The 17767-nt window shown below is 44.1% G+C and overlaps 1 protein-coding gene and 1 non-coding gene across 3 annotated transcripts in view; one reads left to right on the top strand and one right to left on the bottom strand.

The window, feature by feature from the left end:
* Nucleotides 1-219: 219 nt before the first annotated feature.
* Nucleotides 220-17767, top strand: part of LAPTM4B (lysosomal protein transmembrane 4 beta) — an 83614-nt gene continuing 66066 nt past the window's right edge. Inside the window, exon 1 of one of the 2 annotated variants that reach the window (XM_044245236.1) lies at nt 220-428. In XM_044245236.1, the coding sequence (XP_044101171.1) occupies nt 360-428 (69 nt within the window). In that variant the 5' untranslated portion in view covers nt 220-359. Of the gene's footprint in view, nt 429-3844; nt 4148-17767 lie in introns of those variants that run through there. The other variant, XM_044245237.1, reaches the window with a different exon arrangement.
* On the bottom strand, nt 2584-2688 carry LOC122905802. The gene has a single exon (XR_006384475.1). It is a non-coding gene; the product is annotated as a small nucleolar RNA U13 (small nucleolar RNA).

The raw sequence follows: 17767 nt of genomic DNA, 5'->3' as shown, positions 1-17767 counted from the left end.
CTGTTCACCTAGTCACGGCCCAACTGAAATGCTAACTCCCCACATTTGTCATGTAAATGACCCCTATCTACTTTCCCATTGCATTTCCTTTTCACCTGTAGGGGTACTCTGCAGATGTTCTGAACTAGCACCTTGGAGACCACGCAGTCTGCTTAGGGAGCCAGGGAGGGAGGGGCGGGGGCTGCATGCACTCATCTTTGCAGCTTTTATGTCTTTATGTCCTGTACCCCGTCGCCACTCTAACTGACCTTGGTATACTGGATCATAGCAGATAGATTGATGGAAGGAAACGTTTCCATCAATTCACTGGAAAATGCGCTTGGAAGAAGGGGGCGAGGGGAGGATTCAGGGAGAGAAAAATGGGGACTTCGAGAAGGCAAGGGAAGGGACCTGCTGACAAAGAAGTTGCAAGGCCTGAAGTCCTAAAGGTAAGAAGCCTTTAACATTTGGTAAGGATGCAGGCAGGCCCTATCCAAGGATCAGAGAGGGTCCTTTCCCAAGGATGGAAGTGAGCCAGAAGAAAACGAGAGCAGAGCTTACTGAATAGTGTAAGTGATAGAGTACAGCAGAGTGTCCGGCAGACTCAGAAAAAGAGAGGTGAGCCTTCTGGTCTTTTGGAGTTAGGGATCTCTATTGGAAAGGGGTCTAGGGTACGTGTTCCTTTAGGAACCCAGGGTTGGGTCAGATCATAGACAAGTGCCAGGAAAACGATAGATGTTATTCCATAAATCACCAAAGGTGGGGATACTGATGCCAGTGTCCACAGAGGTTGGTTTGAGGTGAATGTCCTGGAACATGTTCAGCATTCGGGATCTTTTTAGATGTTATCAGGTGTTTGGGGACCTAGGGTGGAATGCAGAGAAAGAAGAACTTCCTTGCTTCCCCCTTGGCATGAGAACATAGTTTCTCTGGTTTACTCAGATGCAAGGTCAATTTACTCACGCCAGGTGAATTTACAGAGCACGAGTAAATGGGGCCTTTCTAAAATGGAGACCTACTGTTTGCCCATCTCCGTAACAAAGGCACTATGGAGACAGAGAAGAATGGCAGGAGAGGTGTACTCTAGCAGGGAAGAGCATGTGTGGCCCCAGAAGCTGAGGCACCCAGAGATGAGAACAAGCTGGTTTGTCTAAAAAGCGGTCCAGCTGTGATCGGTGCTCCAGTAAATACGTCGCTGTTTGAGAATGGCTGTGACTTAACTTTCTGGGGAAGCCTCTGGCATTTTGTTTTTCTGGTTTTGTTTGTTTTTGCCAGTCCTCCCCAGTCCTCTCACATCCAAATAACTACAACTCCAGAGACACTGACATTATGTTTTATTTCATAAACTTTGCTTGCAGATGGATTGTTTCTCTACTGATCTCCTTTCTACAGCCAGATTTTCTCTACTCTCCATCCCTCCTCTCTTCTGGTGCCATGTAGCAAGTATCTGTAAATTCAGATCTTGAATAGTAAGCTCTGTGAAATACAAAATTCCCTTTAATCAATGAATCATTTGCCTAATGAATCTGAAATCCTGGTGGGGAGGGCAAAGCTGGAGGTAATTACAGGAACATGTTGGTAGTTTAAATTTGGAAAGTACCACTCCTCAGCCTGATTTTCTATTTCCATCCTGTGCAGAGCACTCCTGCTTATCTGATAACACAGCAGTTTCAAAGTACCTATGGAGCGGGGTGGTGCACCTGGGTGGCTCAGTGGGTTAAGCCTCTGCCTTCAGCTGGGGTCATAATCTCAGGGTCCTGGGATGGAGCCCTGCATTAGGCTCTCTGCTTAGCGGGGAGCCTGCTCCCCCCCCCCCCCCGCCTGACTCTCTGCCTACTTATGATCTGTCTCTGTGATGAGGAAGCAGAAGGCTGGCTGAGGACAAAGCAAAAGCTGGCACCTTGCACCCCGTCTCGACTAGCTCCCCTCGGTAATATGTGTGACATTCCTCAGGCACCCCTGGCTACCCTAAAAGAAAAACAACTAATTAACTTGCAAAGATCACAATCCTGCAAGACAGGAGTCTCTCGGTCTACAAGTGTCCTACTGATTTACAATAAAGAAGCTATCTTATCAGTAGCCCAACTTCCAGAGACAAATAACTCAGTTCCTCAAGCCCTAATGTCGCCCTCCCCTCCAGAAAAACTGAAGGAGGTTGGGGCTGAAGGAAATGTAAAGTTAAATTTCTTCTAAACCTAAAACTCACTGACAAGGATGTTTGTTCAGAGGAATGTGACATTCCACCAGGAAACTCCCAATTGTCTTCGTGTTAGTGTCTCATCAGAGGGAAAAACAGCCTTGGCTTAACAATAACTAGGCCTCCAATATCCTGACAGTCTTTACCGTGACAGCCCTTTTTAACATCCCCTTTGTCATCACCTACCCAACTCCTGTGTATATAATCAGGCACTCCTCAGGATAGTGGGGCAGCAGCTCTTCCTGCCCATGGGTCTTGTCCCCATGCTTAATAATCACCATTTTGCACCAAAGGTGTCTCAAGAATTCTTTCTTAGTCATCGGCTCCGGACCTCACCCCACCGAACCTCACCTATGTTCTAGAACTTCGTCATCTGTCAAATAAATAAAATCTTTTTTTTTTTTCCACGTCAGATGGGTAATGTGCCGAGGTTGTAACAAGGTTTAGAGGGTGGCACATGTCACACAGAAGCGTGAACACCCAATCATCATGCTTATGAACTACAGATGGATCTAAATAAAATCTTAAAAAAAAAAGTACCTATGGGTATAACTGAACATTAAAGACCCCAAAGAGAAAATTATCTCAGGTGTGAGAGAAAACAGAAATTTGTAGTCACAAAACAAAACAACTGATCTTCATCCTCCTTTCTGATGCTCTCCCGCATGTTACTTATTACTTCCAATTAAGGGCCCACATCTGACAATCTCTGGCAAAGACGCCCCAGTCCCTTTGGATCCAGGTTTAAGCGACACACTAAGAATGTGACAGCTTTCCAGTCTTAACAAACTAACTGGTCCTGCACGGAAACCACCTCATCGCACATTCTCCTTCCCTCCTGAATAACCCGTCCTTAAGAAATTTAAATCTGACCCGTTTTTCTCTTGCTCCAAGTCCGAAACTATACTTTGACACGCACTAATAATCTAACTCAGGAGATGTCTGGCTTGAAGGGTCATTAGATGCTAACCCAGGGCGAGGGTTCTTGGAGACCAAACAACAAATGGGAGGAAATAACCCCCAGCTGGAGCTATCGTTCAGTAGCCCCCTCACGGTCCGTGTTGTGGCCTTCAGAGCCCATGCGGTAGTAATTGGCTTGATGATTGTTTCTTCAGAGCTGCAGTTATGATTAAAAATGCTGCCCGAAGCACAGCGAGGATGTCCTTGACACACATCCTATTTTCTGGGAAAAAGGTTACTACCACGGTAATTGAGCTGGGAAGCGGAGACAAATTGCTCCGGGCTCCAGCAGCGGGTTCAAAGGACTGCTGTTGACCGGAATCGCACACACCCTGCAGTTTTCCCTCTCGCAGTTTGTAAGATAACAATGATAGTATTTGCATCTACAGATTATCTGCAAAACTGAAGTGGAAGGGGAGAAACCGCAACCGAGGAGACTAGAAAAGAATCCAAAACGCGGGACAGAGTTACACAAATGACCACAGGAGCGAGGGGGAGGCCCGGAACTCCCCCGCGGGGCTGCTCCGGGACGGGCCGGGGACTGCGGGGGGGGGGGGGATGGGGAGGGGTGCGGGGCGGTGGTGAAGGATGATTGATTTATCTGTCCCGGGCCGGCGGCGCCTGCAGCTGGCTGGAGCCCACGGTGACATCACTGGCCCCGGCGCGGGTCACGTGGCCCGCCCCCTCCCGCTCCTCCTCCTCCCGCTGCCTTCGGAGCGCAGGGTCCGGCCGCAGCAGGCGCGCGGAGCTCTCCGGGGAGGCGCAGGCCACTGGGTAGCGGGACCCGCGCGGCAGCAGCGGCAGCAGCGACGGGAGAGCCCGCAGCGGCGGCGCCGGGAGTCCCGAGCTACGCGACCGACGCTCCTGGAAACTTGGGCGCGCGCTCGCGCTACGGCGCCCGCAGCCGGAGCGATGAAGATGGTCGCGCCCTGGACGCGGTTCTACTCCAACAGCTGCTGCCTGTGCTGCCATGTCCGCACCGGCACCATCCTGCTCGGCGTCTGGTACCTGGTGAGCGCGGCGACGACGCGCTGGGGGCGCACCTGCCGGGGAGACCCTCCCCCCCCCCCCCCCCCCGGCCCCCGGCCCGCGCGCCCTGCGCACCGCCTCCCCCCACCCCCTCCGCCAAGTGTGGCTTCGGTGTCTGGCGACGCCGGCACTAATCTGCCTGAAGTTGTATTATTAGAAACTTAATTCCCTGCACGAGCCTGTCCGCGATCCCCGGCGCGGCCAGCCTGCGGCGGGGGTCCGGCCGGGGGCCCGGAGTCGGGGGCTGTGTGGCCGCGGCCCAGCCCGCCGCTTCCGGGAGAAGTGCTGCTGCGGCCCCCGAGCCCCCGGCGGAGCCGCCGACCACGTGCTTCCCAGCCCTTCCTTTCTTCTCCGCACCCGGTGGGCCGCGACCGGCAGGGTCGTGGGGTGGGTGACCGAGTGCGTCGTGTCCCCCGCGGCAGTCACGCTGGCAGCCGGACGTGCCCATTCTCCCTGCCCGCACCTGTCTGGCGTCGGGTTTGCGGACCGTCTCCTGCGCGCGTTCGGGTCCCGAGGAGAGACGGTTGGGGGGTTCTTGGCTCGCTCGGTGCCCGAGCCCCTCCACGTCTGGTGGAAAGCCGTTACTCAAGGAAGGCATTTGCTTGTGGCTGACTGCGTCTCAGTCCGTCCCGGGAAGCCATTTTACACCCACTTACTTTCCTGTCCGTTGATAGGTGATCCCTGTACCTTTCTTACCGGTCACAGCCAGCAGATTTGATTTTTTTTTTTTTTCTTTTTTTAGGTCGGATCTTTTAAGGACTTGTTTGTTTGGGGGAGCAGTGATTCTTGGGGACAGTGGGGAAACCTGATGGAGCTTTCTGGCCCTGTGCCTGCTCCAGGTTGATGGTTGACATCCCAGGACCGCATGCACCAACAGAGTCGGATTCCGTTGCATTTCGAGTTTTGTGACATCACGATGGGGAGTTAGACCCGAGCCACTGTGCAGTGAATACCACTGCATCTTGAGGAAATCCTGGTACTAAGACGGCATATTGAACTTTTTAGGGAGAATAAATTCTTGATCATAAGTTTTTTGTTGTTGTTGGTTCATAGTCACTTTTTCGATGTAGTATGAACATCATGTCGAATTGTGTTGTGCCATATTAAGCCAAACGTTTTCCCCCAGGTTTATGGTGTTCCTGAGCTATAGTTCAAGTTTCCTTTAGTCAGTGCCTGTCATAGGCCACACAACAGACATTTTTTGGCCTTAAAAGCTTTCAAGCAGATCTTTGGTATGAGTGGATTCTTTCTGTGCAGTCTGAATGCAGATAGAACATCAGCATCTTGGCTCAACGCAGACTTCGCTAGGAGCCAAGAAATGCTTTACAGAAATTTTTAAATTACAGCAAAACGATGGTAGGTGGCCTCAGAAGAGGGCTCTTACTGATAGTCAAGATGGACTGTTGTATATAAATGTCTTGTGTCCTCCTTGAAAATGTTCAAAACTGCAGACTTGCAAGTACACCAGCAAATGTAATTTGTAAAATCTAGGGCACTGCATTAGGCAAATGTACTTACACCATCTACAGGAAAGATAAATCTACTTGAGCCCTGTTCTTGGCTGAAATCCAACCAGACAGCATTGGTGTGAGAAAAGGAGAGCATTCTGCATGCTTCGTCTACTGTTTGAACTTGCTCTTTGTGGAAAGTAGTTACTGCTGTGTGTGTTGTAGCATTTGGAAACAGCATGGCCTTTTGAAAGATAATTAGAAAGCTTTCTAGCAGATGGAAGGATGCGCCCTTCGGTAAACCTAATAAATGGGAAACCTAGCTTTAGTACTAGTATTCTTAAGAAGTGTTTTGCATTTTGTAAAACAATTTGGACTTGGGAGTTTCACTCATACCTTTACGTATAATTTGGTTATCCAAAACTTGGTTTCACATGAACATTTTTTTTTAAGTTTTTACTTTATTTATGACAGAAAGAGATCGCAAAAGAAGGAATAGAAGCAGGGGGAGCTGGAGAGGGCTCAATCCCAGCGCGTCCTGGGATCATGACCAGAGCCGATGGCAGATGCCTAGTGACTGAACCACTCAGGCGCCCCATCACATGAACATTTCTTTTTTTTATAGATTTTATTTATTTATTTGACAGAGATGACAAGTAGGCAGAGAGGCAAGCAGAGAGAGAGAGAGAGAGAGAGAGAGAGGAGGAAGCAGGCTCCCTGCCGAGCAAAGAGCCCGATGTGGGACTTGATCCCAGGACCCTGAGATCATGACCTGAGCTGAAGGCAGAGGCTTAACCCACTGAGCCACCCAGGCGCCCCACATGAACATTTCTAAGATGAAGGAGCAGGGTCACTGAGAGCAAGGCACCTCTTCCTCCCTCTCACTCCACTAGCCAGCTGTATGGCATAGGGTCAGTTATCAGACGGGGAGAGTTTTTTTTTTCAAAGATTTTATTTATTTATTTGAGTCAGAGAACGAAGCAGACTCCCCATGGAGCTGGGAGCCTGATGCGGGACTCGATCCCGGGACTTCGGGATCATGACCTGAGCCGAAGGCAGTCGTCCAACCAACTGAGCCACCCAGGCGCCCCAAGACGGGGAGAGTTTTAATGGGAAGGGAAAAAAAAAAAGGATAGGGCTATGGGAAGATACTCAAATAAAACTCTTTAATTATTGCCTGGGTGGCTCGGTGGGTGAAAGCCTCTGCCTTTGACTGGCATTGGGCTTTCTGCTCATCAGGGGGCCTGCTTCTTTGCCTACTTTCGAGCTCTGTCAAATAAATAACTAAAAATCTTCATTAAAAAAAATTATTGCCTATTACACCAGAAAGGTAAAGTGGATCTTTGTCATGCCTTTTCTGATTGCTGTTTCCTACCCCACTACCATTTACTAAGGCCCTGTGTGCCACGTACTATACCAGATACTTGGCATACGCTCAATTTTTACATATTCCTGGTGAGGTAGAGTTTCTAAACTTTGTTTTATGGATGACAAAATAATGTAATTAAAAAAAATAGAGGCCCAGAGAGCATAAGTGATTTGCATACAGGCCCATGGTGGGTGTGTGGTCCCTGTGATGTTTTTAGTCAGCCTGTTTGCTCTTGTTCTTACCTTTTAAAAGTTTTGGGTGTGTTTCGATTTTGCCTTAGAATAACAAAAGTTTCCTTCAGTCCAGTAATAAAGCATATTGATTTCAGGTGCTTATATTGGAAATCAGTTTCTTACTTTTTCCTTTCAATGAGGCTTAATTTACATATGGTGGAATCCATAGAAGTGTACAAATGCTGACAAAGGCATGCACTTTGTGTATCCCACACGCCTAGAAAACATTTCCAAAACCTCAGAAAGTTCCCCTGTGTCTCTTTCCAGTTAATCCCTGCTACCCCTTGACCCTCACCCTAAACGACAGTTTTACTAGTCCTGTAAGTGGAATTATACTTTGTGTTTTGTATCTGGTTTAGCATTACCATCCTTTAAATTCAATCATGTTAATTGGAGTATATTAATAGCTTGATGCTTTATTGCTGAGTATTTATTATATGACTAAATCACAATTTATTTGTCCATTTGCCAGATGATGGACATTTGGGTTATTTCCAGTTTGGGGCTATTTTGGATAATGCTGCTCTGAACATTATTGCACAAGGTTTTTTTAAGAAAAGATTTTATTATTAGAAAACGGGGTGAGGGGAGGTGGGGTGGGGAGAGAGAAGCAGGCTCCTGCTGAGCAGGAAGCTCAGTGCAAGGCTCCATCCCTAGACCCACGGATCATGACCTTCGCTGCTGGCAGCTGCCTAACGACCGAGCCACCAGCCCCCCTCTTCCACAAGACGTTTTGTGGACATATCTTTTTATCTCTCTAAATACCTAGCAGTGGAGTTGCTGGTTATTGGGTAGAAGTACGTTTAGCTTTATAAGAAACTGCCAAGCCATTTTCCAACGTGGTTCTGTCTTACACTTCAGCCCGCAGCGTGTGAGGTTCCAATTGTACCACATTCTTGTCAGCATTCAGAGTGTCAGTCATTTTAATTGTAGCCATTTTGGTGAGTATGTAGTTGTAGCTCTTTGGTACTTTGAGTTTACATTTCCCTTAGGACTAACGATGTGGGGCGGTGTATCTTTGCTTATGAGTCAGGCATAAATCTAACTTTGTGAATTGTTACTTACTGCCTATTTTAAAATTGGGTTTTATTTTTCTTTTCCTTAATAATTTGTAAGATCTCTTCATATATTTTAGATTCTGGTCTTGTCTACCCACCTTCTTAATGGTATATTTTGATGAAAAGTTTGTTGTTTTGAGACAGAACGAGAGAGAGGGAGAGAGAAAAAGGGCACACAGGAGCACAGGTGCTGGTCAGTGGGGGCAAGGAGGGCAGTCAGAGGGAGAAGCAGACTCCCTGCTAAGCAGGGAGCCCAGCTGTGGCTCCGTCCAAGGACACTGAGATCATGAACTGAACCAAAGGCAGACACTTAATCAACCGAGCTACCCAGGTGCCCCAGTGAACAGAAGTTCTTAATTTTTTAAAAAAGATTTTATTTATTTATTTTTTATTGGACAGAGATCACAAGTAGGTGGGGGTGGGGCATGCAGGGAAGCAGGCTCCTGGCTGAGCAGAGAGCCAGTTGCTGGGCTTGATCCCAGGACCCTGAGATCATGACCTGAGCTGAAAGCAGAGGCTTCACCCCCTGAGCCACCCAGGCACCCCAGAAGATTTTAATTTTAAGTTCAGTTTGTCAATTTTTTTTTTTCCTAGTTAGTAGTTTCTAATACAGGAAAAGAAGAAAAAAAAGAAGAAAAATAGAAAAAAAAACCCCCAAAAGATAAACCAAGAAATGTTTGCCTACCCCCAGATTGTGAAGATACTCTCGTATATTTTTTCTAAAGCTTTATGGCTTTATTAGCTTTTATATTTCCATCTGTGATCCACCTCTGATTTTTGTGTTAGAGTTTTGTTTTTGTTTATTTTAAAAGGCAGGTTAATCGCTTAGCCTAAAAAGAAGTAGAATGATTATATAACCCTTAATAACTATAAATGTTTTCAGAGAGACAAGTAAGATGATTATCCATCTTCTCAGGGAATGAGGACGGATCTGTTGTGGATTGCAGAGGGATCATAATAGAGCACTTGATGAGGGCTGATTGCTATATAGTCTTCTGGGGTTTCCACTCTTTCTTCATCAAAACTTCTGTTCTAAACCAGAATCCATTAACTTCCTCCCCAAGTTCCCCCACACCACTAGCCTTTCTCCCACCATCTGTCTGGATTCCTCAGCTGCGCACCTGTTTTTCCTGCCACCGTGATCTCTTCTTGATTCGCGGTCTGTGTCCTGCCTCCAGATTACTTCCTTATTCTATCCTTTCTTCTCGCTATCATTCACCTCATTTAGGCTTCCATTTGTACTCACTTGCCTGTTATAATAGTGTTTCTGTTTCTAGCTTTACCATTAACAACCCTTTTTTAAAAAGTCTATTATAGATGCAGTTCCCAGAAGTATTTTTCTCAGACACAATTACGAACTTGTTGGCCTGCTCCTAAAAACTTTGGCTCTCTGTCCTAGGGAAGTCCGTATATTTCATGACCTGCGTGTTGTAAGCCAACTTCAATTGGCTTAAACCGTCAGTGCTGTGGTTTCTGACACCTTTTTCCCCCTCCCACGCCTTCCTTTTCTGGTTACACCTCTTCAAGTAATTGCAAAAATCCCGAGGTTCATTCTGATTTCGACAAACCTAAGTTATCTCTCCATCCCTGAACCAAATAGACCAGGGATATGTGACAAGAATATCAGATGAATTTGGGTCTGGGTGTTCTCCTGCCCTTAAACTGTTGACTGGGGAGAGATGTGAGCTGGGGATGGGGTTAACTTTGCTCAAAACACCAGTTCCAAAGCAGAGGGATGAGTCATTTCCCAGAGAATCTGAGATTGTTACTGGGAGGAAGACACCAGAACAATGCTTCCTGATCCTTAGGCTAAAGCCCCCATTTTTTTTTTTTACGGAATGTGTTTTACCACAGGGACCTGAATTCCCTTGACCTATTCACACAAAACTACTCCTGTAATTTCTTTCCTTGTTTTATTACGTGATTTTCTTTGAATGCTTTTTTTTTTTTTTTTAAAGATTTTATTTATTTATTTGTCAGAGAGAGAGGGAGAGAGAGCGAGCACAGGCAGACAGAGAGGCAGGCAGAGGCAGAGGGAGAAGCAGGCTCCCTGCCAAGCAAGGAGCCCTATGTGGGACTCGATCCCAGGACGCTGGGATCATGACCTGAGCCGAAGGCAGCTGCTTAACCAACTGAGCCACCCAGGCGTCCCACTTTGAATGTTTTAAAAGAGGTGTACGGGTAATTGAAAGCATCTGAACTTGACACATGGGATGAGTATGCCTTTGTCTATGTCATCCTTTTCATCATCACCTAAGTGTGTTTTAGGCACGTAGTCTTTGAGCAAATATGTACTGAATGCCTCTTTGTATTTGTACTCTATTCATAAGGTAGTTGGCCATGTATCAGATTATAAAGGATAAGAGAGGTCAGAGTAGCTACTAGCATCATTAGCTTTACAACCTGACCTTTCAAATAACCAACTGGTTCACTTTGAAAGTCCCACTATGCTAGTGTACCCAAGCCTGATGGATTTCTTTGTATCCTGAGAAATTTTGGTGCAATAAATACTGATTTTTTTTTTTGGTCTGGGTGATAATACTGGATAGTAAAACCAACAGCTTGTATTTGTAGAATGATTGATAGTTTTTTAAAAAAATATATTTTATTTATTTATTTGACAGAGATCACAAGTAGGCAGAGAGGCAGGCAGAGAGAGAGGAGGAAGCAGACTCCCCACAGAGCAGAGCCTGATGTGGGGCTCAATCCCAGGACCCTGGGATCATGACCTGAGCCAAAGGCAGAGGCCTTAACCCACTGAGCCACCCAGGCGCCCTGATTGATAGTTTTTAGTGGGCTTTCCCATTTATTCTTAGTTAAACCTTAAAGCAGTAGGTCGGGGCCTGTCATATGCTCATTTAAGATCGATAGTTTCCTTTTAGCTGTCAGATTCTATGACTTAACCTTTAAGTCCAGGACAAGATATGAACTAAATACATAGTACTTACCTAATCCTTATTGCCTAGTGTTTGCCCTACTATGCTAGAGTGTAAAAGCCTGAAATACTAGGTCATAGACTTGGGATTTTATTCTGTAGGCAGCAGGGAGGCATTGCAGAATTAGGAACAAGAGTCATAGGATGAAAGCAATTTCTTCCCCAGTGTAAGACTGTTCTGTTTTCTCTTGGTCAGTAATGCACTGTATTTATTTATTTTTTTCCTCCTTACCTTTTGACTCCCTTTACCCATTTCTCTGACCTCCTACCTCCTGCCTCCGGTAACCCCCATTTGTTCTCTGATCTCGATCTCGTTTTATTTGGTTTTTTTTTTTTTTTTTTTTTTTTTTTTTGCTGTTGTTGTTTTTTAGAGTCTGCATGTTAATGGCGTTGTCTTTCTTCGACTGACTTATTTCACTTACGATGATGTCCTAAGGTCCATCCATGTCATTGCAAATGGCAAGATTTCATTGTTACGCTGAGTAATATTCTGTCGTGTATAAAACGTCACAATTTCTTTATCCATTCCTCTGTTGATGGATACTCATAGTGTTTTCATATCTTGGCTGTTGTAAATAATGCTGCAGTCAACAGGGGGGTACAGATACCTTTTCAAGTTAGTGTTTCTGTTTTCTTAAATACCTAGAAGTGGAATTGCTGGGTCATATGGTGGTTCTGTTTTTAATATTTTTTTTTTTAAATATTTTATTTATTTATTTGTCAGCACAGGCAGGCAGAGTGGCAGGCAGAGAGGCAGAGGGAGAAGCAGGCTCCCTGCCAAGCAAGGAGCCCTATGTGGGACTCGATCCCAGGACGCTGGGATCATGACCAGAGCCGAAGGCAGCTGCTTAACCAACTGAGCCACCCAGGTGTCCCTGTTTTTAATGTTTTGAGGAAACTCCATGATGCTTTCCATAGTGGCTGTACTGGTGTACATTCCCACCACCAGTACATGAGGGTTCCCTTTTCTCCACATGCTCATCAATGCCTGTTAACCTCTTTTTTCTTTTTGATATTAGCCATCCGAACAGATGTGAGGTGGCATCTCTGTGATTCTTATTTGCAGTTCCCTGATGATGAGTGATGTTGAGTATCTTTTCATGTATCTGTCGGCTGTCTGTATGTCTTCTGTGGGAAAATGTCTGTTCTGATCCTCTGCCCGTTTTTAAATTAAATTTTTTTTGCTGTTGACGTATGGGGGTTTTTGATATATCTTGGAAAGTAGTGGCTTTATTTATTTATTTCTTTTATTTATTTATTTATTTGAGAGAGAGAGACAGTGAGAGAGAGCATGAGAGGGGAGAAGGTCAGAGAGCGAAGCCGACTCCCCATGTAGCTGGGAGCCTGATGTGGGACTCGATCCCGGGACTCCAGGATCACGCCCTGAGCCGAAGGCAGCCGTCCAACCAACTGAGCCACCCAGGCGTCCCAGGAGTGGCTTTATTAGATACACGATTTACAACTACTTTTCCTCAGTCAGTAGGCTGTCTCTTCATTCTGTTTATGGTTTTCTTTGGTGTGCAGAAGCTTTTTAGTATGATGTAGTCCCACTTGTTTTTGTTGCTTTTGCTTTTGGTGTGAGATTAAAAAATCATCACTAAGGACTATGTCAGGGAATTTATCACCTGTATTTTCTTCTAGGAGTTTTAAGGTTTTAGGTCTTACATTCAGGTTTTTAATCCATTTTGAGTTAATTTTTTAAAAAATTCATTTATTTTTATTTTTATTTTTTAATTTTTTTTTTAAAGATTTTATTTATTTATTTGACAGAGAGAAATCACAAGTAGGCAGAGAGGCAGGCAGAGAGAGAGAGAGGGAAGCAGGCTCCCCGCTGAGCAGAGAGCCCGATGCGGGACTCGATCCCAGGACTCCAAGATCATGACCTGAGCCGAAGGCAGCGGCTTAACCCACTGAGCCACCCAGGCGCCCCAAAAAATTCATTTATTTGAGAGAGAAAGGGAGAGGATGAAGGGGGCTGGAGGGGGAGACAGGGAGAGAGAATCCCAAGCAGAATTCCCACTGAGCGTGGAGCCTGGCACCGAGATCGTGGCCTGAGCTGAAAGCAGGAGTTGGAAGCTTAACCACTGAGCCACCCAGGTGCCCCCATTTTGATTTAATGTTTGTGTGTGATGTAAGATAGTGGCCGAGTTTCATTCTTTGCATTTGGCTCTTTTCTGAACGCCATTCATTGAAGAAATGTTCTTTTGTTACTGAATATTCTTGGCTCTGTTTTGTAAATTAATTAACCATATATACATGGGTTTCTGTTACGTTACCTTCCATGATCTGTGTGTCTTTTTATGGCAATACCATACTGTTTTGATTATTACAGCTTTTTTTTTTTTTAAAGATTTTATTTATTTATTTATTTGACAGAGAGAAATCACAAGTAGTCGGAGAGGCAGGCAGAGAGAGAGAGAGAGGGAAGCAGGCTCCCTGCTGAGCAGAGAGCCGGACACCAGACTCTATCCCAGGACCCTGAGATCATGACCTGAGCCGAAGGCAGCGGCTTAATCCACTGAGCCACCCAGGCGCCCTGATTATTACAGCTTTATAATACATATGAAATAGGGAGTAGGGTGCCTTCAGCTTTGCTCTTTCTCCAGTTTGTTTTGACTATTTGAGGTTTTTTGTGATTCCATACAAATTTTTAGGATTGTGTGTTCTCTTCGAAAGATACCATTGGGATTTTGTTACGGATTATATTGAATCTCGCTTGCTTTAGGTAGTATGGACAACTTAACACCATTGATTCTTCCAATCCATGAGCATGGAATATCTTTCTGTTTATTTATGTTTTCATAGTTTCAGTACACCAGTCTTTTTATCTCCTTGAGTGAGTTTATTCCTAGGTGTTTTATTCTATTTGACATAATTGTAAATGGGATTGTTTCTTATTTCTGTTTCCAATAGTTTTATTATCAGTGAATAAAAATGCAACATGTTTTTGAATATTGATTTTTTTTATCCTCCAACTTGAATGAATTCATTTATTCTAACAGTTTTTTGATGGAGTCTTCAGGGCTTTCTGTATATAATATGTCATCTGCAAATAGTGACGGTTTTACTTTTTTCTTGTCAGTTTGGATGCCTTTTATTTCTTTTTCTTGCCTGTTTGTTGTGCTTAGGACTTCCACTCTCGTGGTGAGAGTGGAATATCCTTCTTTTGTTCCTGATCTTAGAGGAAATGCTTTTAGCTTTTCACTGTTAAGTATGTTAGCTGTGGGCTTGTAATATGTGGCCATTTTTTTTTAAGGATTTTATTGATTTATTTGACAGGCAGAGACCACAAGTAGGCAGAGAGGCAGGTAGAGAGAGAGGAGGAAAGCAGGCTCCCCGCTGAGCAGAGAGCCTGATGCAGGGCTTGATCCAGGACCCTGAGATCATGACCTCAGCTGAAGGCAGAGGCTTTAACCCACTGAGCCACCCAGGCACCCATATGTGGCCGTTTTTATGTTGAGGTATGTTGCCTCTATAACCAACCACTCTGTTGAAGAGTTTTCATCATAAATGTATGTTGAATTTTGTTGATTAACTTTATCTGCATATATTGAAATGATCTTATGATTTTTAGCTTTCGTTTTGTTACTGTGATACAGTACATTGATTTGTGGAGGTTGAACCATCCTTGCATCCCTGAGGGGGAAAAATCCTCCTTGATTATGATACATAATTCTTTTAATGTATTGAGAATTTGGTTTGCTAATATTTTCTTGAGGATATTTACTTCTGTGCTCATCAGAAATAGTGGTCTGTAATTTTCTTTTCTTTTTTTTTAAAAGCTTTTTTATTTTATTTTTTAAAGATTTTATTTATTTGACAGAGAGAAATCACAAGTAGACGGAGAGGCAGGCAGAGAGAGAGAGAGAAACAGGCTCCCTGCTGAGCAGAGAGCCCGATGCGGGACTCGATCCCAGGACCCTGAGATCATGACCTGAGCCGAAGGCAGCGGCTTAACCCACTGAGCCGTCCAGGCGCCCTAATTTGCTTTTTTTGTTTTTTTTTAAAAGATTTTATTTATTTATTTGACAGAAGAGAAATCACAAGTAGATGGAGAGGCAGGCAAAGAGAGAGAGAGAAGCAGGCTCGCCGCAGAGCAGAGAGCCCGACGCGGGACTCGATCCCAGGACCCTGAGATCATGACCCGAGCCGAAGGCAGCGGCTCAACCCACTGAGCCACCCAGGCGCCCCCTAATTTGCTTTTCTATAGCATCCTTGTGTGGTTTTGGTATCAGGTCAGTACTGAACCTCCTAAAATTGAGTTTGGAGGAGTTTCTGCCTCTATTTTCTTGGGAGAGTTTAAGAAGGATTGGTATTATTTCTTTGAATGTTGGGTGGAATTCATCAGTGAAACCATCTGGTCTTGGCCTTTTCTTTGTTGGGATGTTTTTGATTATGAATTCAGTCTCCTTACCAGCAGTCAGCCTGTTCAGATTTTGTTTCATCATGATTTAGTCATGGTAGGTTGTAGGCTTCTAGGAATTTATCCATTTTCTGTAGGTTGTCCAGTTTGTTGACATATAATTTTTCATAGCAGTCTCTTAATGATCCTTTGTATTTCTGTGGCATCAGTTGTAACCTTTCCTCTTCATTTCTGATTTTGAGTTTCTTTTTCCCCTGGTAAGTCTAGCTAAAGTCTGGTCAAGTTTGTTTTCAAAGAACCAGCTCTTAGTTTCATTGGTCTTCTTTATTGTCTTTTTCATTTCTATTTCATTTATTTCTGCTCCAATATTTGTTATTTTCTTCCTTTCACGAACTTTGGGCTTCCTTTTTTGTAGTTCCTTGCAGTGTAAAATTAGATTGTTTTATTTGAGACTTTTCTTAATTCTTTTTTTTTTTAAGATTTTATTTATTTATTAGTCAGAGAGAGAGAGAGAGAGACAGGCAGAGAGGCAGGCAGAGGCAGAGGGTGAAGCAGGCTCCCTGCCGAGCAAGGAGCCTGATATGGGACTCGATCCCAGGACCCTGGGATCAGGACCTGAGTTGAAGGCAGAGGCTTAACCCACTGAGCCACCCAGGCGCCCCAGAAGTGCTTTTGCTACATTTCACAAATTTAGATACGTTAGAGTCCATTTTTATTCATTTTAAGATTTTTAAAATTTTTTCTGTTGATTTCTTCTTCGACTCCTTGGATGGTCAGTAGCATGTTGTTTAATCTCCACATATTTATAACTTTTACAGGTTTTTTTCATGTAATTAATTTCTAGTTTCATATCACTGTAGTCAGAAAAGATACTGTATGGTTTTAGTAATTTTAAATTTGTTAAGATTTACTTTGTGGCCTAAGTATGATCTGTCTTGGAAAATGTTCCATGGGCATTTGAGAAGAGGTGTTTTTGTTGCTTTGGATGGAATGGTCTCTGTATATCTGTAGTCCATTAGGTTTAATATGTTATTTAAGACCAATGTTTCCTGTTGATTTTCTTTTCTTTTTTTTTTTTTTAAATATTTTATTTATTTATTTGACAGAGATCACAAATAGGCACAGAGACAGGCAGAAGTGGGGGTGGGGGGCAAGCAGGCTCCCTGCTGAGCAGAGAGCCCGACGTGGGGCTGGATCCCAGGACCCTAGGATCATGACCTGAGCTGAAGGCAGAGGCTTAACCCACTGAGCAACCCAGGTGCCCCTCTTGTTGATTTTCTATCTACATGATCTATCCTTTGATGTAAGTGGGATATACCCACCAGTATTGGTGTCTGTTTTTCTCTTCAGACCTGTTAATATTTGCTTTATGTATTAGGGACTCCTAGGTTGTGTCATAAATATTTATAAATGTTATATTTTGTTGTCGGATTACTCCCTTACTATTATTTAATTATCTTGTCTCTTTTTGTAGCCTTTGTTTTAAAGTCTATTTTATCTGATGTAAAGCCTGCTTTTGGCTTTCATTTGTATAGAATATCTTTCCATCCTTTTACTTTCAGTCTTTGTGTGTCTTTACCTCCAAAGTGAGTTTCTTATAGGGAGCATATAGATGGGCCTCATTTTTTAATTCATTCAGCCACTTGGTCTTTTGATTGGAGAATTTAGTCTACTTGCATATAAAATAATTATTGATAGGCATGTATTGCCGTTTCCTTAATTGCTCACTGGCTGTTCTTGTAGTTCTCTTTGTTTTTTCTTCTCTTACTTTCTTTAGCGGTATACTTCTGTTCTTTTCCCTTTATCTTTTGTGTATTCACTATTGATTTTTGTTTTGTGGTTCAAAACAAAATGAATCATATAATCACTTCTATATGTAAATGTCTATTTTAATTTGATAACAGCTTCTCATTTTTTTTTTACTGCTTTTTGAAGTCACATTTTACACATGTACTCCTCTATGAATTATTGTAATTAAAGGCATTTTTACTACTTTTTTGTCTTTTATTTATCTTAAAAAGTATTTATTTTGGAGAGAGGGAGCATGCATGCACACACATGCAAGTGGGAGGAGGGGCAGAAGGAGAGAGTCTTCAGACTCCAGACTGAGCGTGGAGCCCAGTGTGGGGCTTGATCCCACACCCATGGGGGAACATGACCTGAGCCACAACCAGGAGTTGGCCACTTAACCTGAGT

Source organism: Neovison vison, chromosome 4 (genome assembly GCF_020171115.1).
Source record: "Neovison vison isolate M4711 chromosome 4, ASM_NN_V1, whole genome shotgun sequence".
NCBI classification, from domain to species: domain Eukaryota; kingdom Metazoa; phylum Chordata; class Mammalia; order Carnivora; family Mustelidae; genus Neogale; species Neogale vison.
This window is presented reverse-complemented; position numbering and strand designations above follow the sequence as displayed.